Source organism: Danaus plexippus, chromosome 23 (assembly GCF_018135715.1).
Source record: "Danaus plexippus chromosome 23, MEX_DaPlex, whole genome shotgun sequence".
NCBI classification, from domain to species: Eukaryota; Metazoa; Arthropoda; class Insecta; order Lepidoptera; family Nymphalidae; genus Danaus; species Danaus plexippus.
Genome location: NC_083551.1, coordinates 1,488,364 through 1,512,223, shown reverse-complemented (window position 1 = coordinate 1,512,223; position 23,860 = coordinate 1,488,364). Strand labels below are relative to the sequence as shown.

Here is a 23,860-nt window from a genome sequence, read left to right as displayed (position 1 = left end):
GATATTACATTTGCCTGAAGATTTTAATAAGATTATTTTAATAAAAGTAAAAAATATGTTTTTAAAGGAAAATTAAGTCTTTATATCCCATATTAAACGACATTAACATCTTGTGTTAGCTTGGAATATTTCGCAAAGGCTGGGATGTTTTTTCAGTATTGCTTTAATTTCGGTTAATCTGTTCTTGCTGGAATCTATTTCCCTTTCGTAATTCCTGTAGAAATTTAAAAAAAATGATATTAATTAGTTAATTTCTTATAAATGTTGAGATTTTCACAATAAAATAAGCTATATTACATTATTATCGTTTGTATTTATAATATGATATAAAATTATTTTCTTATGTTAATATAATCACGTACAAATCTTCACTCTCGGTTTGTCCGAGCACTTTGAATCGATTAAACTCTATGTCGTCGTGGAAGAAACACTCGGCCTTGATTTTATCGAGGGTTTGTTTTATCGGAATCAAATCAGCAACTGTAAACATAAGGTTAACTTAAAAAAATACGTTTAAGTACTCTTTAATTGTTTCGATTGGAACTGAAATTGTATTTTTAAGTGTTTTTGTAAAGGCTGTCAGATAGGAATATCATTTAAATACATTTTAATATTAACATAACAAATTTAGGTTCACTTTGTTTGTTTATAAAATCTGTTTAGGCACAGATTCAAAATACATGCGTATTTTGATGTAGTCTAAGTTTGATAAGAGAACGAATAGGTGTTATATTTTCGTCTGGAATTATTTAGTCACTAGTTCCAATATACCAACAAAACACCCTGGAGTATTGTAAAATTTTATCATTATACAATGCTCATAGCATAACGAAAAATTCACTGACTTGTGTCAAATAACAATAGTACAGTCGTTAAACAAACTGGAATTCTATATTCCAGAAATCACTGGTTCAAATTCTGCCCTGGTCTATGTTTTTTTAAATTTAATATTTAAATCATATTGCTTTAACGTAAAAAAATAGTACCAATTATACAATGCTGTGGTTATTCTCACCGTTGTACACCTTGGTAGTACTGGATGCGAGAGACGGACTGGGCACGAGACACGTGCACGGCGGCATCAGGGATATATCCGATGTCTGTACTTCAACACCATCGACGCTCGGCGTCCACGACAGGAGAGGATCCCTTTCCGGCTGGAAGTCCATCTTTTCTCTCCTTTTCTTTTCTTCTATCCTCTTCTTTAGAATCTCCAGTTGTTCTTCAATGTTATAGCCTCATATTACGTTACAACCATTTTTATGTCAAAGGAAGTGTTGTGTTTGCGATTGTTTATAGATGTCTACGTCCAAAGATCTTGTCATTTTAAGGACTTAAAAATATTAATTTTATATACGAAAGAGCTTGTTTTCTGCACACCAATGCATTAAACGAAATAAACACAAGCAAGGAATAAAGTTATTATAAATACTTCATTTAAATCGTATGTACTAGAGCTGTAGTCAGTGGAACATTTAGAAGTTATTTATTTTGAATAATAAATTAGGCATATGATGATTGAGTACTGACCGGGTGAACAAGCTTCATAGTCATCGTACGTCTGTTCGAAGTGAGTGAATGGATTCGCTTGCATGTACTTCGGGAGGCTCCGGATGAACGAATCAACCTGCGTCCTCTGGCATTTCTCCATCGGGCATGTCTAGGAAATAAAAGCTTCTTAATTGCTTCTTAATATATCCTTAGTGTGGTTCATATTATGATATCGGAAAAAGTCTTTGTTCAAAGATTTTTGCGAGTATTCGTTTTAATGGAACTGCTATTTTCGGATGTACTAAGCGTACTCTATTATTATAATTACTATTTAAAAAACTACATACTACCGAAGTTTCGGTTACCTTGCAGCAACCGCGACCACTGGCAGACGAGATCTTTGTTAATAAATTACTTAAATCTAATTAAAAATTGACTTACTTTTTCATAATTAATTTTGGAATCGTGATCTGGTACGTGGGATTGTATTATTTGTAGGCTGTCGTGGTGGACACTCCTGGAAATGACGACATTAATGTTGACAGCAATTTGACAGATAACTACTGAACTCATGTATGGAGGGTTCAAAATAATTTAGGTTTTAGTTAACGCTCATATATTTTATTAAATTAAACCAACAACATTAAAACTCTTGTAATCACTATATCATAAATCCTAAATTGTATTTTATGTATATCTACTAGCTTTACTACAATTTCAATCTATATCTCTACGTATACGTAGTACGTACGTATATGTAGATATCTACGCAGTTACAACTAGATATTTTAGAAAATATAAATTTAATAACCAACCAAATATAAAGCTATAAAACTATAATTTTTTTTACAGCAAAACCACGTTCAAATCACAATATCACAAAAACGTGATTTACGTTTTTGGAAATTATTAAAAAAAAATAATTAAAAGCGAGTCACGAGATACGAGAAACAATTATACAATCACAATTCTAGAACCGTTCACGTAAATACAGAATAAACACCCGAGATTTGACGTGGACTCTTCATCACTTTCAACATCATCAGTATCACCTGCCGTAGGCGTCTGTGGTCCTGGTGCACTGAATGATAGCACAAAGCGTTTTGTTACTTTACCATCAGTTTGCGCTTACAAACAAACTTTCTATTCCATTCATTAATAAACGTATACGCGAGCGTAAAAGAACATGATATCAAAAAATGATTTTATTTTTTCGGGACTAGACAAATCCTTTTCACCTAATATATTGTGTATAATAATTACGTAATAATATCACAAAGCAATAAATTTTCAAATTAAAACAATAAAATGTACGTGAAAACATATTGAAATTTGTTTTAAAACGTATTAAGGACATTTTATTTACTTACTGGGGCACATTTTCTGGTTGTTCACGTTCCACATCCTCATCTTCATGATCATCTTCTATTTTATTAAAGAATGAATCCTGAATTCAATGAGAATAGATATGGAATAGAGGCTTATCGTTATATTAATACTTTTGATTGAAGTGAAATTTCTCACGCCACTCCCAACAAGGTTGCGTTAAAAGCTGAACGGAGGATAAAAAGAGACAGGGCGAAAGGGAATGCGGCTTTCGAACGCATACTAGCAATCAGTTGTGACTAGCGAGTAATGTTAATAAAGTTCGTGTTCAAGAAACGTAAAAAAGTTCCTTAAAAATCATTTTCTACGGCTACCTTTATTCATTTCAACATAACGAAGTTTCACTTCATCCGTGCGGAGGGAATCCACTCGCTATTATTTTTTTATTTACTTGTTAGTCGTTGAACTAATGCTTACATAAAACAATCGTTTAGTTATAAGTATTATAAACAAATACATACGATTTTGTTGCCAATGTTCAACACGACCTTGCCGTGGTCCACTGTTGATCTGTGTTTATCACGCTGCAAAAGACACGGTTATTAATTAGGAAATGATAGAATTTTTCTGTCATTAGAAGTGCTACTTTTTGGTGACGTCATCAGAATCCAAGTAAAAAAAATATGTATATCGATTCATAAACAAAAAACTTATACTATTATTAGTTTTTGTGTTGATTTTTTTGCATTCAGAACTCACTAATCGCGTGGTTGAGGCTATTTCCATTGAATCCCTCGCCCCAAGTAACGTGGCTTTTGCAGTAGTTTTCGGAGTCGACGAAGTCCTAAAACAAGTTTCCAGGTCTAACAAGCCATAAACTATTCTTTAGGCTATACATTGTTTTTTTTGTGAAATTCTACAGTCTATTAATAAAATTATTAATAATTATTATGTATGTATGTGAAAAAATATTTCTTAACAAAGTTTTGGCTGAATCATCAAAGATCGTAGCAAACCAGCTTAAAAAAATTCAAAATTTGAATTCTTTATTCGAATTTCGAACCAAGTTCCAGACTTATGATTAAATGACCAGTTTCAGTTCTTAAAAAATATATTTCAACTTCTATACATACAAAAAAAAAATCAAATTATCTACGAATAAATACGTAGGAAGTAAAATTATTAAGTGCTGGTAATTTATAAATCTGAATAGATTATATAATTAATATAACTCACATAATCTTCAATATTGACCCCATGTTTCCCTTGATGTCAACAGACGTTGTTGTGATTCGTCTGCTCTGGGATTCTGACTGAATTAAGTTTAAAAAGAATTAATATTTATAAAGCATTATGATAATTACAAAGAAAATAAATTAGACCTGTTATATTATAACTACATTCTAATTTTTAAACGTTTCTTGTTTTTTTGTTTTTTTTTTTTTTTATTAATAATTTAAAGCTTTGTTATATAATTCCATAAGTTTAATCCATATTATTCCGTACTCGTTAATTTACAAATAAAAGATTCTCCCCGAGAATTATAGTGATAAACGTAACTTAAATCCATCTATCATCCAGTAAAAGCGGCATTACTTCCGGGAAGCCTTCCCAAGATTTCCTAATGCAAATATATACAGACAGAGAAATAAACAAAATTTTAAAGGATTAAGTAAAAAATTTACGTAAAGATATATTCTTAAAAAATAGGTAAACATTTTTTAAGAAATCATAAATAGAATAAGAAATTTCATTGAAGTAGTTACGTTTTAATAAAACCTTATATATTATTCATTTTTATATAAATTTTATAGTTTTACAGATAGGTATATAATTTTAGTTTTATAACAACTTAATCTGGTAAATTTATTTCTACTGACTATGGATAATCTTTAAGGTTGGCTGATAGATAGATTTTAATATTAATGCCGTCACGTTTAAGATATTTGCTATGAAGTTAATGAATAACTATTCTAATAATTAAAAAAAAAAACATACACTAATGGCTTAGTTGCAAACTAAGACATGTTTCGTGGGTTTGTCTATATAATATGTCTAAATACTAACACATCTGGATGGTGTTTGTCTAGCAGCTACAGCACATTCCCAGGACGCCGGGGCACACCACATGTCCTTGATGATATCCGCGTTCGTACATTCACGTTTGACGAACATTTCGTTAAAAACTGTATATAGGAATTAAATCTCTTAAAACAACACCAAATTCTGATCATTTTTAAACAATAATTTAGATTGAGATAAAACTTAAAATGACATCTCGTCCGCCCTTGATCACGGTTGATGCGAAGTAAGCGAAACGTATGAAGTACTTATATGTCGTCAAAAATTATTATAAACGAGTAGTAAATCCGAAAAATATTTGTTTTATTTCAATGAATAGTTACTCGCGAAAATCTTAGATTTCAATATTCAGATTTGAACATTTACGAAATTTCTATAACACTAAATATAAGCCTGAAGAATTAAGAGAAGAGAGACAAATTATTTCCGTTTCTTTTTCCTATAACTATTTTAAATCGTAATCACCAAATAAATTAACAACGTGAAATATTTGTTTTGCGTGATGCTATTTCTATTTAAAAATAAATAAATAAACGAATCTATGAATGGAGACAACACGGTTAGATCTAATTTTAGGGGTCATTACGCTGTATATGTCTTTTTTTCTTTATAATAACTTTCGTATAATGTCATACCGTATTCCTTCCACTTCTTGGGAGCTGTTTTAGCAGCTTTCACATTCCTAAGTACTTCTCTTCGTTGTGGTGGGTTGAAGTCAGCCATGTCACCGAACATGACAAACGGATGTTCTTGGCAGTCGAGAGTCTCCCACCATTCTTTTTCACGTTCGATTTCTGAAGCACATTGGTAAGTTGTTAGTGGTATTGTTGGTGCTGTACCTACCTGGTTTTAATTTATTTAGTTAAAAATTTACTGGAAAATGATGATCTATTAAATAAGGAAATTGTTTAGAGACGTTGTTCTTAGAAGATTTTTACTTTTTTACTACAGATACATATTCTGTATGTTATATTGTTGGCAGAAGATGTTTTGTCCTAAAATTCCGTGTATCATTTCTCCTGCTATTCATAGTGGTAGCGTGGCCGAGCGGTCTAAGGCGCTGGTTTAAGGCACCAGTCTCTTCGGAGGCGTGGGTTCGAATCCCACCGCTGCCAAGTTTTTGTAAAACACCTTGCTAATATAATTAATTAATATACCTTGGAACTTCTGTAAACGTTTATCGTTTCATGGAAGAAACACAAGGTAATATATACAGTGAATCAATCCTATTAACTAGTAGTGCAGAAAAAGTTTGAGAAAAACAACTACAAATAATAAGACGCTATAAAATTGTGCCGCTCTACATTGTCTATGATCAATATAAAAACCACTAAGACCTGCAAATCTTTGATGTATAAACCACAAACTAATGAAATATATATTTTTTTCTATGTCTTATGACTAACTCGGTTCAGATTCTTCCTCTTCATTCTCACAAGGGTCTTCTTCAGGGTTGTCCTTGATGGACGTTTTTGTTTTTAATAGCTCCGGTATATTGAAGAAGTATTGGTTGTTCTCAGGGCTGCCACCCACAAATTCAAATACGAATGATTGAAACTGTAACAACAATTTATGGATTCCGGCATTTATGTACACATACATATATGAATACTTTTTAGTCAAATAAAATATATACTTATCAAAATAATGACTTATTGAATGATATTGAACGAGAAACGGGCATGCTGTTATTTATCTACCTTCTATATTTTAGCTACCAGCTATTTTAAGTCCAACAGTAAATAATGCCAAACCTTATAAATGCGTACGTCGTTTTAAAAAATCTGACTTTTAGTCAATATTATTTTCCAAAGCCCAGATATATCAATTAGAGTTCATTTTATGTTTTATAGAATTATAATAAACTAAATATATAAAAGTTGTATGGGAATTATGTAACAAAACTTTGACCTATATTGTTACAAAAATAGTTTTTTTTTTATTCAATGTTAATGGGTCCTGTATTTTCAACATCTTTGTATAGGGTAGCGTGGCCGAGCGGTCTAAGGCGCTGGTTTAAGGCACCAGTCTCTTCGGAGGCGTGGGTTCGAATCCCACCGCTGCCAAGATGTTTTTTGTAAATATAGAATATGATCTTAATTTATTAACTGTCACAATATACTGTTAATTTTTTTGAAGTTAAGAAACTAACTAATTTCGCGTTTATAATAATCAGTCGACTTGCTTTCAAGTGACATTGCTATGATATATTGGAAGGGAGATTGATTTCTTATCATTTTCAAGGGTTTATGGTAAGAATATAAAAAAAATTAATTGATTTCCAAGATAAATGTTTTACAGGTACATACTGTACTGACTGTACCCAACATCGGCTAAAGACAACGGACAGAACTGCAAAATATGGCTCGTTATTCGGTCAATTTATCTTTTCAATCTTAGCGTCAATTCAACATAACTTATGTTATCTTTGTTTTATTACTTTAATAGATATTTTGCTAATAGATGTTTATTAGATTGGTCTAAAAAAAGAGCTATTTTTAATATTATGTAACTACAGTTTTAAAACATGAAATCTATAGGTACATATAAATAAAATTTGATTGCCAGTTTTGTCATAATGAAATAATCGGTGTTTACTACATGCATATGAATATATGGTACATACACCAAAACGGTTTTTTTTACAAATTTTTGTCTGTCTGTCTGTTTGTTCCGGTAAATCTCCGAAATGGCGAGACCGATTTAGACGGGACTTTATTGTCACTTAGCTGAAGTGACAAGGACTAACGTAGGCTACCCTTATCCCGATCTCGAATCCCTATCCCAAAATTAAGAGTTATCACACGTGAGTGGGACACGATCGCATGCGGGGATTAAAAGTTTTATCTTTGTTTTCTTTTTTAACTCGGGCCGAGTCGCGAGTAACAAGTTGTATATATACATATGGCTTCATAGTTCGTCTAAATCAGTACTGCTTATGAATTGACACGCCAAGGTAATTGGGCCACTGGAAACATGTTACAATAAAACGTTAATCCATATTCTGAATGTGCTACCATTTTTAGTTTTGTATCAACGTCCAAAATACCTGCAACTATTACTAAATTTTATTTTTAATTAACAACCGTATTTATATCCGTTTAGATAATTAAAGTTAACGTAACATGTTTAAGAATCTTCTTCATTTTTTTTCTCCATTCATCATCGACCCTCGCTGCTGTCTTGTAACCACGGGAGAGGTTCAGAATGAGAGCCTGGCTTTCTTCTAGAATGTTCTGGAGGCTTTGAATGTAGGTTACGTATTCTGTGGAAATTTTGTTTAGATTACTACATACTAAACTGTGATTGATCGTATTAAAACGTTGGATTTGATGAAAAACTAATTTATAATATTTTTTTTTTAATAATATTTTGTCACACCCTATGACATAGAAGTCTAATCTATATTAGACATTACATATATAGTCTAGAATGTTCTTACGTAAAAATATTCTTATATCCCTTGACAATGGTTTAATAAAATATTCACCGTGAGACAATTAAAAAATAAACACCCAATTACGTGTATTTGTGTTTATGAGTGTATTCGTTTATATAATTTGAAATGTTTTTCCTTAAAAATGTTGCCACAATATGAACATACCACAAAAAATTCTTAGTAGTCGCTCTGCTTTCGATATACCAAAGGCTTCTATTAATTTACCATAAAACTAGGTTTATTCAAAATGCTATTAAGCATACTGGAAATCTCAATCAACAAGTAAATACGTACAAACCTTCAGTAATTCTCAAAATCTCCATCTTACTCTTCCTCCTCTCAGAGCACATGACATACATTAAACCAGCCAGATTTTTACACTCGAGCTGTGTTTGTAACGCTGATATTTTCTCCTGCCTTTCTCTGTGCGCCTCACGCAACATGTATGACGCACGGACTTGCTCGTTTCTGGGTAAAAAAATATATATTTGAATTGGCAACACTAGCCGTATAGTGTCAGAAAAGTTTATAAAGATAAGGCTGAAAGGGACCGTATCTAGAACCGTGAAAACATAAACAAAAAAAAATGTCAGAAAAGTAAAACTATACTCAAATGTAGCGATGGCGAAAACATATTGTTTATTTATTACTCAAAACACAACGGCTATATGAATAGTTTATGGCAAAATATTTTGTTATCAATTTGATTTTTACATTTGTTTTAAAGTCATGATATCTTTGCGACGAATTATAGAAATATATTTTGCTTACTGCAATACGAATCCAAATCTGTCTTTCAAATATTGTACTTCATTATGTAGTTTCTGTTTGAACTTTTCTTCTAATTCCAGTTCCTTCGCAGACAGTAATCTTTCGATTTCTTCCGCGTGTCTCTTTTCTATTTCCTCGAGTTGAACTCCTAAAAAAAATAGCTATTATAATATAACCAAGCAATACGTTGAATGGTATAATAAATTACGTTCCTTGTAGGATTGCAAAAAAGAACAGAAAAAAATTATAAGATGGTTATATATTCACTAACAGATTTATCAAATGAGGCGATGAGGCTTCAGCTACAAACTTCGAATAATAATCTTTTGACTTTGTAATAACTCATTGCAAAAAATAAATATTTTATAATAAGACCTGAAACTTCATCATATTATACCTTCACAAGGACAATACTTTGGTTCACTTCTGTCACTTTCCTTTTTATCATCTATGTTTATCGAGGACGGGGCTGAGGTCTCCTCTCGAATGACTTCAAGAACCTCTGCGCTGCCGACAGTGACACGACTCGAACGTCGAGACATCTTAAACAAATGCTCGTTACCACTTCCTTCCCTTAATGTATATATTTGTTTTAATATGCGAATCATATTATAGATGTAGGTTTAGCTTGACAATAGTTTATTAATTACGGAACCAGATATATGGAAGTTTATAAAACTGTTATTGAACAATAGTAGAGTAAAATATGTAATACGTGAGACAAACGGTACCCATCATCCATAAACCCCGAATATGTAAGATGATAGAATATTAGTGGATGAATAATTTGGTTTATTGATGTTTTATTTAAAAAAAAAAAGCTTTTAAGTCATACTAAAATAAATTTGGAAATGTACCTACTGACGGTTTTACTTCTTTTCATTGGAGTTCTTAGTCGTTAGTCATAGAAAAAACAATATTTATTTATATTGGGGTTTGATTTTATTATTTTAGAAGTGATAACGAGATGATAAATGTAATGTACAATTCTTAATCGTCTTAATAAAATCTACCATTGAGCTACTGAGCATGTTGTTAAGAATATTAATAACATACTCCTTGCAAAATAAGGTTTTATGGATAGGTATGATAATGTACAAAAATATTTTTTAAAATTAAAATCACTCGTTTCTTAAGTTTATTTGTGTTGTTATAATATAAAAGGCGATAAGTAAGTTACCCTTACAACTAACGTAAATTTTCTAAATAAAGAAAGTAAGAATATTTAATCTCTTATTGAAATATTTAAGTATCCAATATAATAAAATTCTTAAATAAATTACACAGAGGACTGTGAGTAAAAATATTATTGAGCGCATTCTTTAAATAGAATAAAATTTATTTATTTGTGGCCGGGAGCTACTTAAAGCTAAACTTAGCATTGTAATTTCCTACGTAGAAGTCAATTTGAAAAGAATACGAAACGAAATTTTCTTCATCGACAAAAAAATATATAATTACAATCATGAACGTAAAGTGACAAGTTCTTAAATAAGTATTACTCTGACGGTATATGTTCGACAAATTGGTTCAAATCATTAAACGTTTACTGCGTCACCTGAAACTGACGTAGTTTAATAATACGTGGTTGGCATGTGATAAATTGGCCCATATTTCGTTCTACATAAAAGTACTGAGAATTTAAACTTTATATAATAAGCTACTTATTTACAATTTAAAGGGAAATTTTGCAGTAATATTTAGAATATACTTTTTTATATTCAAGTAGTTGTCTGTTTATTTTATAAATATGAAAACAAATATATAATATAAAATATAAATATTCATTAAAATAATAACATCATACTTTACAGATTATTTAAAATATTTGTTTATATTTATATGGCAGAAAATATAAAAATATATTTAACAATACATTTAGTTGTAAAGATAATGTTGTGACTTCTTTACAAAGTGACAGATATAACTGTCAATATTATTTGTTATGGCAACATCATAAATAAAAATTTGCTGTCGTGCGTGAAGTTTGTAGCATGTGATGTTTCGTAAAAAGTGTTAATTTTAACGAAAATTATAAAAGTATTGGTCTGTATAGTGCCTCAAAGTGTTATATAAATATATCTTCTAGTGATAAAAAACCGGTGTACAGTGTATGTAGTGATATTGTTCCATAATAAAATTACATGGATAAAGCCGTCACTTGAGGGTGTTAAGGTTAGTGAATTTTTTCGTCTGTTGTTTGTCTTAAAATAGATTTCAGTGCGGCTGCAATGATATTACAATTTTGTTTGTGTAACGACTTCATGTGACTTTTCAGTTTTTCATAGGACCTTGAACTAGAAACTCTATCAGGCTTTTTTCTTTATCAAGGTTAGGTTTGAGTACGCGCGTTTTGTCACCGTTGCAGTGTTTGTTTTGCTTTACATAATAAATTTAAATACGTTTTTACATACATACATTAAATTATACAACATTTAAAGATGTTATTTTAAAGCTATCCACCACAAAAAGCTAAGAAATTCATTGCGTTTTCGGACCTAACCTAAATTGTATGGTCAGTTTTTGCATCGTTTTTTCTGCTATTATACCGTTATCTGAATGTAACAAAGCGTAAATAAGGTCTCTTGACTGTGATTTTTGGTAATAGTGCATGTGTTTGTCACATGATTTCAAGATTGTTTTCAATTTTGACGTTTACTCAATCTATTTTAGACGCCGTATCTCCCGTGATCGTGATACGACACACAGTGATAAGGGTCGGAATTTGCATATTTTTTTTTAAATAATATCGATAGTTTAAAAAAAAAGGTTTCATAACTAACAAAGAGTGAGGCGAATGTTTGTTTTAATTACTTTAAATAACAAACACATTGCACATGTGACTTTTGTGGAGGTTAAATTAAAATTATATTTCTTCATAAACTAAATATTTTCTTTTCCTCCATATTGGCAGTAAATATTGTAGATTTGTTTGTTGTTTAAGTTCATTTTACTTTGGAGAGTGAATTGTTTATGTTTTGCTTACAATATGTCATTGAGCATGTGGACATTTTTAGTTATGCTACAATTTTTTTTTTGTTAAATAATTAGTTTTGTTAAATACATTAATATATATTTGTGAAGGTTTTTCTTAGTTTTATATGAGATGTTTTAAAATTAAGGGACATTTTTATGTTTCAGTGAGCCTTGTTTCAGGTTAATAAAGTTAGAGAAATTAACAGGTGTTAACCATCATTATCCAGATTTAGATTAAAATTACATTAACAATACTTTAAAATATAATTTTTACAACTAAATATAAATTACTAATTAATAATACATTAAATAATATATATGTACCTTTAATAATTCTCTTCACATCACTCTGTAACACACAATTTTTTTTTTTTGTATTTTTATATATTTTGCTTTATTTTTGTTATTTTAATTTGTCAGTTTAATTTTTCACAGCTGTTTGTTGATATTTTTTTTTTATTTCACTTGTCATTTAAGCAAAGAGGTTACAATGTTTTAATTAAATGTTAAGTTAAAATATTGGACTAAGTAATTTCTATTTTCCATTATTTTTATATATGTATAGAAATTTAAAAATTTATTCATAATTATTAAATAAGAGAAATAATGCCATAAAGTATATATTTTTAAGTCATGATAATTGAGACATTAAAATACCATGTGGTGTTTTTAAAGTACTTTCACACTGTTTATTCAGTTGCTGTTGATTGAGTTTTATTATGTTAGTGTAATGAGATCTTATATCTTTATTATCATATTATATATATTAAAGTTATTAATCATTTAAATCGTTGTCGAAACTTTCTTTTCTCATAGATTAACCTTAGTACATATTTAAAGAAACTTAAACTACAAGTCTGTTGTCAAGCACCCTAAGCACATAATTTTTCTTTTGTGTATTATAAAATTAAGATAACACTAATTTAATTCTATTTTCATGTAATAATTACTTTTTTTAAATCTGGACACATGTATAATAAACATAAAACATGTTTCCTTATAACAAATTAATAGATTTTTTTACTTTACGTCTGACTGAAGTTATATTATGTTATTACAGTTTGGTTTCCACTTTCTATTTCAGAAATGGAGTCGCATATTTTGAATATGTATCACCAGGCGCCATATAGGAATATTGGTCATAACATACTCCGATCGATAAGCGAGTCGTTATCATCCGAGGGCAGTTGTAACCAGAACAGCCCGGAACAGCAGGCTGATGAGAACGAAGTGTATTGGACAAGAAATACTCAGGTTTGGAGTCAAAATCAGAATGTGAGTGAATGATGGCAGGTGATAAATTATTTTATTAAAATCATTTTAATTTATGACCTGTATTAATTACAAGGTCCAATCTTAGGTTCGACTCGGAAAGTCAATATATACATTTCTAAGGCATAATGGTGCCTACATAAAATCTTACTATATATTTCTTGTTGATCCCTACATTATGTATTAAAAAATTATCACTCTTGGCTCAACTACTACTATAAAGAGTAATAACCAAATAAATTTGAAATTAATTCTGTTACAGAAACGGTAATTATGTTTGTTACATGTCCCTCTAATACATTATTATTTTCAGGTAAATATAACACAGTCGAATCAAGATATAAGTGTAGATGTTGATGAAAATATTGAAGTACAGGAAGTGTCTATAGATGATAGGAACTCTGAAACCGATGGTCAGTTGGACACTGATAATATGGAGGAAAATTCGCTAGTGGAAGGTGATGATTATGATATCATCCAAGTGTTTGCTGTCGATCCAGATTTAGATCTCGAGTGTTCATCGGATGAAGAACAAGAGGATTTTTGTATTCCAGAAGAAGATAATACATCAGATGAAGGGGAATACATCGATCCTGAAGATAAGATCAGATACGGAACCGGTAATAATCAGTTCCGTAAAGGGAGTCTCCCGAAAAGTGTATCCCAAGACAGTCTAGAATTAAATTTCGATGCACCAGTCGTTTCAAATGTCGATGAATATTTTATAAAACAAAATGATGAGAAGCATATATTAGAGGTGAAAGACGAGCCGGTGGTCAAAGATGTGGATGAGTATTTCATCAAGGACACTAAAGATATGCCAACGATTCCACCACCGACAATCGTTGAGGAACTCCTAGTTAAAAGCAAATTACCTGAGACAGATTTCCGGATATCCAAAACTGTACCAGACGAGATATTCGAGTCCGAGCCGACCGTTGATGTTAAAGAAATAGAAACAGTCGAGCAACAAGAAGATTCAGTGGCAGATGTCTCCATCAACGAATCAGATTTAGAAGTGCTTCCTAATATAGAAGACCTAAAGCGATATCTCTTGGACGATTTGCCTTACACTAAACTGAAGAACGTACAGAAGTCTTACTCCGTCTCTCTACCACATTCGCCGATGCACAATATTTTGGATATAGATTCTAAAACGTGTTTAAGTTTCGAGGATCTTAATTTAGATCTATCTGATCTCACTTTCGAGAATGAGAAAGAGAAATCTAGTGCGAGCTTAAGGAGTGATGATATGCCACGGACGTTGACGGAGGAAGACGTGAACAGCTTTCTGATAACGAATCAAACAGAGTCCAAGGAAGTTGTGACCGTCGATGACTGTTGCCCCCAAGATATGGAAATCGATAGACCTCTGGGTGCTATTATCAGCAACGGAGACGTTCAAACCGTCATACTACCAGACAGAAAATGCACATCAACGCCCATCCCAAAACCCAATGTACTAGAGTTCTGCATAGAGAAGGTCGCTGTGAAAAAAGAACCAGATATAAAAGTCGAAACAGATGATTTTGTGGACGTCGAATCGTGCAACGACGCTGTCATACCCGTCCTGGAAGCGAATAATCTTAACTCCCTCCTGGAACAGTTTGAGGCAACCGAAAAATTGAACAAACGAAGAAAACTATCAGTGAATGTGAGTGATTCTAAAACAAAGACAATAAGCATAACTAGTGGCATGAGACTGCAAGACGCTGGTGTACAATTGAACAAGACGAAGATGCGACAAATATTGGTAAGTATTGCGTGCCATCGGGTAATTCTCAGGTCCATTTAAAGAGATCGTTATCCTTTTATTGACTACGTTTCCAGATGCCGTCGCCCCTTAACACTGTTATGAGACGTTCTCCAAGTCCGATCCACTCTGATCACGATTATTGTTCGTCCAAGAAACGGCTCAGCCTCCCGAATCTTAAGGGCGGTCAGAGTCTTCTCAAACCCGAGGTCCTGTCCAGCAATAATAAAATACTCAGCTCGAGACATAGGTCGTGTAAAAATAAAAAAGTTGTCTACCACCTCAGCAGTGACGACGAAAGCGATGCTAATACAGCAAAGAAAAATAAAATTCTAAATAATAATCGTGTAGCTGATGATGTTTTTGTTAAGAATAATAAAAAATCTAATATAAAACTAACTGTTAAGGCAGCGGCGAATTCGAATCATCGCAAGAAACAGTCGCCACCGCGTAGTGTGAATGATTGTGATGTTAACAAAGATAACGGCTCTGTGATGGTGAAAAATGCTTTTAAAGCAAGTGATACTTCTTGTAGTCAAAATTGTAACGGTAGCATTAAGTTAACGATAAAAAATAAATCCGAGGTTATTATCAAGAACTGTGATTTTAAGGACAATCGTAAGGACAACGTTGATAAAAATAAATTTGTAGGTGTAAGTGCTAATAGATTTTTGAACGATATAAATAATTCTAATAAAGGCATAGATACTTTAGATAGGAACAAAACGAAAGACTTAAATAGGGTAGAGAAACATTTTAATGTAATCGCAAAACAAGAAGTCAATTCTAAAGAACATTTCTACACTGCGCTGTTTAATGATAAACAGGATATTGAGCTTCCGCAAATAAAAGCCGAGAATAACGTCAAAGATGAACAAACACAGGCCGAGAGCTTAAATGATTTGGAACAACCACAAAAGAAGAAAAAGCTGAATCTCCAAGAGTACAAATTAAGGCGAAATGTTAGTTCAAATGCTAGCTCAGCTCAAGTTAGCCCCGAAGCTATATTTCCCGATATCCCATGCAACATAAATCTTGATAAGAATTTAAGGGCAGTAAACAATCAAACAGCCAGTGACGTTGTTTCGGCACCAAAAGAGCCTTTAATTTCAGAAGCCCCAAAAACAATCTTCGATCCCATAAGAGAAGCTTCTAGAAAAATACTCATGAATTCCAAAAAGCAAAAGGCTGAAGCTATGAGGAAGAGAGATGAAGATATTGTTATGAGCAAAATACCTAAAGTGGAAAACTTAGAACTACAGCCCCTTATAAGTGATGCGGAAATGATGAAAATTGTTGGCATGACACCTAAGATACTCCCTGTGCCTATTGTACCGCCAACACAAACAGTCGTAGAAGATAAAGTTCAACTAAAAGATCATGACGAAATTGTACTTGTTAGCATCGGTACAAACACTGATGAGAATATGTTCAAACAGATAGACAAGGTTATTGAGAGCAAAAAACGGAAGTCCTCATCGCCTAAACACGAAAACAAAATGACGATCAACTTTAAGATCAAAAAATCTGATCCCGTGTTGAAACAAAACGTATTCGATACAGTTAAACGAAGCAAAAGTCCCATCAATGAGAAAAATCATTCGGAGGTTAAAATCGATAAAGAGAGGCTCAAAGATATTACAGCGACGTTAAAGAGTGTAGAAAAACAAGTGGACACGAAGATTTCTAGCAATTCTCTATTTGCTAGTATCCAAGACGTTGTGATGAAGAATGCTCCAACTGCTGATATTACTAAAGCTGAAAAGTCCCCGAAACATAGCTCAGTTGAAAAACGTGATGCACACCATAAATATAAAACGAGCATAGTGCGACAATACGACAATAGTGATGACCATGGCGAGGACAAAATAATCCTTCATCTAGAGAAGAATCGTAAAAAACCTGATCAAGCTAATGTCGAAGTTCAGACTGATTCCCCCTCTGAAACTGTCGTAATAAAAGATAAAGTAGATATAAAAGAGAGCAGCCCTTCAACAAGGAAACGAAATGACAGTGACATGTCTATGTCGAGTGACGGCAGTCCTGTTCGTACAAAAAAACAGCACGTGCTGGCAACTAAAGACGAAAAATTATCTCCAACTAAACCAAGACAAGATAGACGCGATGTTCCAAGATCGCAGTCAAAAGAAAAGAGATGCAGGTCCACAGACCGTTATGACGTCAAATACCGACGTTCAAGATCACACTCACGGGGCCACAGAAGGAAAAGGTCTCATAGCCGCAACAGGTCGCGGTCTCGAGGACGTTTCAGAAGATATAGAAGATCAGACTCCCCGTATAGAAGGAAAAGAAGATCGCGGACGAGATCGCCGTATCGATCAACAAGACGCTCTCCGTCCGTGCGAAAGGATTACCGCTCCACTCGCACCCGCTCGAGGTCGAAACACGCAGAGAAGAAATCGAAAAGCCCAATGCCGAAAAAACGGATCAGTCCACAGAGAGCCAACGCTGAGAAGCCGTCCAGGTCCCTAACACCTCCACCAAGAAAACCGACCGTCTCGGAAAGCTCTGATTCCTCGACGTCTTCCAGGTATGACTTAACTTGATATAATCACCTGGTTCTTTACATGGATCTGAGAATTTTTTAATTTGGGACATGTTCTAAATTATTTCAATATTTTTAGTTCGACTTCATCGGGCGCTTCCTCGGCGTCGATCAAGTCGAGATATTCTTGCAGTCCGTACAAAAAAGATGAGAATTTCAGGAAGAACTACAGAAACTCATTTAGTTCTGAAGACAGGTACAAAGTTTTGACAATCTACATTGTTTTTACCCTTACCCTATGAGCCGGTGGGGTGGAAAGTCAGTTTAATTTACACCCTCATACCCCATTGAATATTCAAAAGTGACCCACATTTCTCAGAGAAAGCAATACTCCAGTAGAGGAGAGGCGGATCGTTTTCGTCGGCAGATTAGAGAAAGATCTGACGAAGGCGGCTCTGAGGGCTCAGTTCACCAAGTTTGGGCCGGTCACTGAAGTCAGGCTGCACTCCAAGGAAGACGGGTAAGACCACTCGAGGATCTTAAAGAGCTTAAATACATAACTTAATCTGTAAACCCTGGAAGTGCGTAGGGCTTTGTAGATGCGTAGGCTAGATATTTATTTGGCTTGTGCCTGACAACATTCTTAACTCTCAATAGCTCTGTGGAGACCACAGTATCAGAGGTCATTACGTTTTCAGTTCTCGTTACGGTTTCGTAACGTTCCAACGACCTCGCGACGCGTGGTCCGCGGTAGAGGCCGCTTCTTCTTTCCCTCAATACGACGTGGGCTTCGGCGGCAGACGAGCGTTCTGCAGGCAGAGCTACGCTGACCTTGGTGAGTATAACTAAAAATATAGGTCTTATTGTGAATTTTTTTTTTCAGCATTTTCTGTATTATTTTTGTGATAAATAAAATCTTATTTTCGTTTTGCATAGCGAAAATATTTATTGAAACCGATTTTAAAACGAGTTTAGCGATTAAGCGTTTTTGAAGGTCCCGTCAGAGGTTCCATGTTCAAAAGTGACATTCACCGATTTGGCATTGAACACTTTTCCGTTTCCGCGTCCATTGTCATTTCCTGGACCTTGAGCTGATCACAGCTTAATTGTGTCAGACGAGTGTTACTAGTGTTGTATTTTTAACAGATGGTCTAGAGGCGAAGTACACGGAAAGCGCTTTCCACGGCCAGGCCGCGATGCCGGTCCGCCGGAACGAGGACATGTCGTTCGAGCAAATGTTGTTAGATATAAAAAAGAAATTAAATAAAAGGAAAGGCGACAAAGCCCGCCAAGACGATGCTTGACGATTGCTTTATTTTAGTCCCCATGTTTTCATTCACCCGGTTACCAGTTCTTTGCTCCTGTCAGTGATGTGACGTATTCGCGCCCAAAAACTGACACGTGTCAGGCTGACAGCTGTCAAAAAAGACATTTTTTTCTGTTACTTTTCTATGTTTTTTAATGCTCACAGCGTACCTTTATTTGATTGTTTAGTACATTTTTCATAAACTGTATATATTAATTGTTTAGTTAGTGTACGTTTGTACGGTTATCGATTCTACCTCTTTACTTACCAGTACAGTTTTTTTTTTTTAATATTATTATTATTATTTTGGAAAGCAGCACACACACTGCCAGACAAATGAATTTTACGGATATATTTTTTTACATGTTCCATGTAATTATACAGTTGTTGTTCGTCGCAATTTCAGAGGCTCTTGTTGTTTTTTTTTTAATTACAATAAATTCCCAACAACCACATTGAATTCTCCTTTTCCGCAATCGTACGTAATAATGTTACCCCCGTATGAATGTTATGACGTTACAGAACGTAATTTAGTATGTATTTATGTATATTAAATAATATTGTACTTTTCAAACAAATAATACATTATTGTTTGTTGATTGTTTTGTATAGGTGTTTTATGTATCATAGGTACGATGGATTTTTAACACTAAATTTGTCCATTAGGTATATGAAACCATGTAACTGATATATCACAATCTATTTACCATTGTGCTGTCTACATGTAACAAGTTCCATACAATAGATTATATGAAAAAAAAATATCAAAATATATACACACGTCCATACACAGATAACTAAACGCTTCCAAAATTTAAGCTAGTGCCAAAATTTTTCTGTTCCTATTACGAATTAATGCCATAGCAGCTGAATGCCTTATAATCTTGTTGTTCTAGATTATTCTGTGAATAGTTTTAAAATAACTCAGTCTAGGGATCAAACAATCGCTTTCTTATACAGATAGAATTTAGGTGTGAGACTGCTGTCATAGACTGCTTAGTTTTGTAGCTTTTGGATATTTTTTGCTAACGAACGCAAAATATACATACACAGGAATTGATAGATATACATATATATGTATGTTAGATTAGTTTAGGTTCTGGAAAATATTACTATATACATATATATATAATATCCATTTTGTTTCATTGACATAAGATAATTATATTTTCGTATCTCCTAGTCAGTGTAGCTGGATATATATATTTAAGGCTTGAATTTAAACTTTTTTTTTTTTTTAACTATAACCTCTTTGTAGCAGCTGATGATTATATTTTCTTAATATGTTTTAGTTTTAAACTCACATCTCCGATGTTATGTTGATAAATATATATATATATATATATGTTTTTCATTGTAAATTAACCTCTTTATGTTTTAAAATGTCGAATTAATAACAATTTTGCATTATAAAAGCAAGAATTATTTTGATCTTGAAAAAAAAAATCATAGCTTCAACACTTTTTTATACATTGTTTTGAATACTCTTAAAAATATATCAGTACAATCTATTCGTTAAGATTACATTGTTCTTGTCTAAATTGGGTCTAACATGTTGCATTATTTTTATTTTTCTTACTATATATAGTGCTTGTATACTAAGAATGAACGAATTATGTAAATAGTTATTTACCCACGTGTAGGGTCGATAGATTGCTTGGAGCTGGGGTGAATCAGAACTGTTTTATTATAGTCACAGTCGGCTGATGTGGCAAATGTTTCTGTGACATGCACAGCCGACTGTGGGAATGTATATAAGTGGTAGGAAGAATGTTTTATAAATAATATTGTTGAGAATAAAGTATTTTGAACAGAAATGTCTTTCACTTTTAATATAAAAATTTTGTCAAATATGTTAAATGTTACTCTGAAGGTGACGGGCAGTTTAGTTACATTCATATGTCTGATAAAACAAAAATAAAAAGGTTTTACATAATACAATTACAGTTTTTTGCATTTAATTTAATATATAAAGATCAAATGTAAATTAATTTATATTAATAATTAATAATGACTAATTGATAATATTGATCGGTGATACTTATAAAGTCTGCAAAGTTAAAGAATTTGTTATGAAAATTATTAAATGAATATTAATTGTCAAAAATAATATGCATATAGACACAGTCGGTTCCTGGACCAGGCATCTTAAATGTGAAGACTGTGAAGTTATGTTAAAAATTTTGAAGTTTGTAAAAAACTGATTTCACAGATAAAAACACATGTTGAAGATATCGATAACTTTTAAATATCAAAAAGCACTAAATGCATTTAATAACAAATATGTTCTGATTAAAGTAAAATGTATTGAACGAATAATAAAATAATTCAAATTTTGTTTTCTTAAAAATAAAGAAAAATTAGAGTCCGCTTACATTATGTACCAAACCCAAAACGATTACACGGTAAGTTATACAATATGAACTTTCTTCATAACGATTAAAGTTAAAATAAAGACATTGATAGTAAATGACATTGTTTAAGACATTTCTTTGAGATGAAACAAGTACATATTTGATTTTATAGTTTAGTAGAATGCCGACAGATGGCACTGAAAAAAAATTGCTATATACGTTTACAGATTTGTGTTAGTTTATCTACTCCACAACAGATGGCATTATCAGATTTAAAATGAACTTCGTGTTAAAGATCAATACCAAAGTAATGTTCAAACTTAATGGAAATATTTTTTGTTTAATTCAATATATTTGTTATTCTATGTAGACATGAAAAATTATATTCAGATCGCAATTAAAAAATATATTAATAAGAAATATCTTATAACCGAGTCTTAATAAAACTGTAAGGAAAAAGTACAGACTAAACAAATATTTTTTTAACGATTGACGCCTGCTTTTTTCAAACGTACTAATTTATTACCAACAAGTGGCCCTCAGGTGCAGCCAGTGGTACTATATTTGTATACAGATTTTCCGATAGACACGAATATAATAAGTGACAAACAGCAAAATAAAGTTTTAAGAATATTTCTTAAATTTAGATAATATAAATTTTTGCTAAGGTCGACTAAAAGCTTTTTTTCTCAAATGATTTTAAAACTAATATTTTAATTATGAAACAGAATGTAGGGACATTTAGTAAACAGGTTCGACTCGACCTTACGAGATTAAAGTGTGAATGTTAAATCCGAGAAAAATAAATAATAAACTATTTACATATCGTGAAATTTACTAGAACTAATAATTTCATCTCGTCTCCGTTATCACGGTTTTTGCAACGTAACCGAAACCAAACGTCGGGAGTATTTAGTTTTAAAATATTAAAATACGCGAAGTAAACCGAAAAACTATTCGTTTAATTTAAATGAAATGTCGCGAATGTCTTAGATCTCATTATATCCAGAAACTGTAGATTTGTTTCCGAGATAATGAAAAACTAATCACTGAAAATTTAATATAAATAGCTACTGAAAAGAAAAAAATAATTTCGTGTTAAAATGACACGTTTTAAATAAAAAAGAAAACACACATAACTCTTAAGCTAATCTATAAATATTACATTTTTTATCTTAGTCTTGTTTAATTGAGGTATAAAAGAAATAAAAATTAAATTATAATTTTGTATCTCTTCAAAAACTTTACATGACAAGTGAATATTTAAAATCTGGAAGCAAAGAAACTTATTTAGTAATCAAATTTTATATAACAATGGGTGTTTCATGAAAATTCAATGAGAGTTAAAAAATCTAGATTTAAAAAACTTAATAATTTTCCCGCATTTTGTCCTTTATATATTAAGATCTTGTATATTATGACTCACTCGAAGAAAATAACGCACGAGAACATATAAAAACTATCAATTAATCACATAAAACACTAATCTAAAAAGTTACAGACATTCGCGTGAGTCGTAACTTTGTACGTTACTGTAGTATAAGTATTCTTAATTGTTATATTTTCATAATATTTATGTGGACTTATAAATAAAAATAATATCTCATTGACAAGTCAAAACTTAGAGAACCATTCTCCGACCGTCTCTATAAAAATCATTTACAAAGAGAATTCCTTTAAAATAATAAAGTAATAAATTGCATTCATCAAATAAATAACCTAAACGAATCGTGTTGAAAATGTACCTAAAAAACCGATAAAAAGCTGCCCAAACCTTTAGGGATGTATCTCCTGAACCAATGAAGTTATAAAACACCCCCGAAAGATCCGTACAAGGGCAATTATAGGGCAAATTAGTCATTAGAACCAGAAGCGGCAATCTACACTGCTCGAGGCCCTTACTAGTACACCAATTATATAATATATATAAAACAAACATACGCGTCCATTGCTGGTTTGGTGAGAATGTCACATTACTTTCAAATTAAAAGAGCAATGTATGCTAAAAATTATGTATCGTCGTTTTAATGTGTGTTTTAGTAAAGGCAAATTTTCGTCCCGCCTAAGGGCTAAAGGGTGTTAGTGAATGACTGAAGGGGCAAGGAAGACACGTTCCTGTATTTCCGCTCGTTTTTTAAGACGACTTTACTCTTAATATTATTTTTTTTTTAAATTCAGCTCGTAAGAATTAATAAATTTAACATTTTCAGCACACAGCCAGTTAATTAAATTAAAAATAATCACATAATTTATGATTGCAAAATACCAAATAAAACTAACATTTATATATACATATATATGTATCAACACGCGGACTAAAAAATGTATGATAAATATATCGGGATGAATAATTTAAGTCGTATGATTTGAGAACGAAAAAAAAAAAAATAAGTCCCAAAATCGCATACCCGTAGATATAATGATGTTAGACGAGGGATCGATCGGATACGTCGCCTTATACACTTAACATAGGAGTTGTTTTGGTGGCAGCGAAAGGGACGGCTAGCTCCGGCAGGGTTGGTTGCTCACGGGGGTGGAATCTACCCCAGAACCGCCCCAAAGACGAGGGTGTTCAGTTGTAGCT

At 32.2% G+C, this 23,860-nt stretch overlaps 2 protein-coding genes and 2 non-coding genes across 7 annotated transcripts; 3 read left to right on the top strand and 1 right to left on the bottom strand.

The window, feature by feature from the left end:
• Positions 1-19: 19 nt before the first annotated feature.
• LOC116774671 (uncharacterized) lies at positions 20-12,533 on the bottom strand. 2 transcript variants are annotated; one of them, XM_032667379.2, is made up of 18 exons: positions 12,410-12,533; positions 9,507-9,651; positions 9,110-9,257; positions 8,637-8,806; positions 8,025-8,164; positions 6,306-6,456; positions 5,535-5,693; positions 4,885-5,003; positions 4,054-4,130; positions 3,577-3,661; positions 3,339-3,401; positions 2,862-2,938; positions 2,495-2,572; positions 1,933-2,008; positions 1,531-1,660; positions 1,016-1,222; positions 363-480; positions 20-214 (listed from the first exon to the last, which is right to left on the bottom strand). In XM_032667379.2, the coding sequence occupies exons 2-18, from the start codon at positions 9,649-9,651 to the stop codon at positions 103-105; spliced, it is 2,055 nt and encodes a 684-aa protein (XP_032523270.2). In that variant the 5' UTR covers positions 12,410-12,533; the 3' UTR covers positions 20-102. The 2 variants fall into 2 exon arrangements, with proteins under 2 accessions (XP_032523270.2, XP_061380026.1); XM_061524042.1 differs by lacking the exon at positions 2,495-2,572.
• Trnal-aag (transfer RNA leucine (anticodon AAG)) lies at positions 5,933-6,014 on the top strand. The gene has a single exon. It is a non-coding gene; the product is annotated as a tRNA-Leu (tRNA).
• Positions 6,884-6,965, top strand: Trnal-aag (transfer RNA leucine (anticodon AAG)). The gene has a single exon. It is a non-coding gene; the product is annotated as a tRNA-Leu (tRNA).
• Positions 11,086-20,739, top strand: LOC116774670 (nucleolar protein dao-5). Of its 3 annotated transcripts, XM_061524040.1 has the most exons (9): positions 11,086-11,284; positions 11,783-11,826; positions 13,170-13,360; positions 13,671-15,110; positions 15,188-17,661; positions 17,756-17,872; positions 17,996-18,136; positions 18,315-18,451; positions 18,763-20,739. In XM_061524040.1, the coding sequence occupies exons 3-9, from the start codon at positions 13,172-13,174 to the stop codon at positions 18,918-18,920; spliced, it is 4,656 nt and encodes a 1,551-aa protein (XP_061380024.1). In that variant the 5' UTR covers positions 11,086-11,284; positions 11,783-11,826; positions 13,170-13,171; the 3' UTR covers positions 18,921-20,739. The 3 variants fall into 3 exon arrangements, with proteins under 3 accessions (XP_061380024.1, XP_032523269.2, XP_061380025.1); XM_032667378.2 differs by lacking the exon at positions 11,783-11,826; XM_061524041.1 differs by lacking the exons at positions 11,086-11,284; positions 11,783-11,826 and having other exon boundaries at positions 13,243-13,378.
• The last annotated feature ends 3,121 nt before the right edge of the window (positions 20,740-23,860 follow it).

Bases quoted from the DNA above. Each gene is read 5' to 3' on its own strand.
- LOC116774671 (XM_032667379.2), bottom strand. From the start codon at position 9,651: ATGTCTCGACGTTCGAGTCGTGTCACTGTCGGCAGCGCAGAGGTTCTT. The intron at 8,165-8,636 runs GTTTGTACGTAT...AAATTTCCACAG, and splicing joins GATTTTGAGAATTACTGAAG to AATACGTAACCTACATTCAA. The intron at 481-1,015 runs GTGAGAATAACC...TTATGTTTACAG, and splicing joins TACTACCAAGGTGTACAACG to TTGCTGATTTGATTCCGATA.
- LOC116774670 (XM_032667378.2), top strand. From the start codon at position 13,172: ATGGAGTCGCATATTTTGAATATGTATCACCAGGCGCCATATAGGAAT. The intron at 13,361-13,670 runs GTGAGTGAATGA...TATTATTTTCAG, and splicing joins TTTGGAGTCAAAATCAGAAT to GTAAATATAACACAGTCGAA. The intron at 17,662-17,755 runs GTATGACTTAAC...CAATATTTTTAG, and splicing joins GATTCCTCGACGTCTTCCAG to TTCGACTTCATCGGGCGCTT.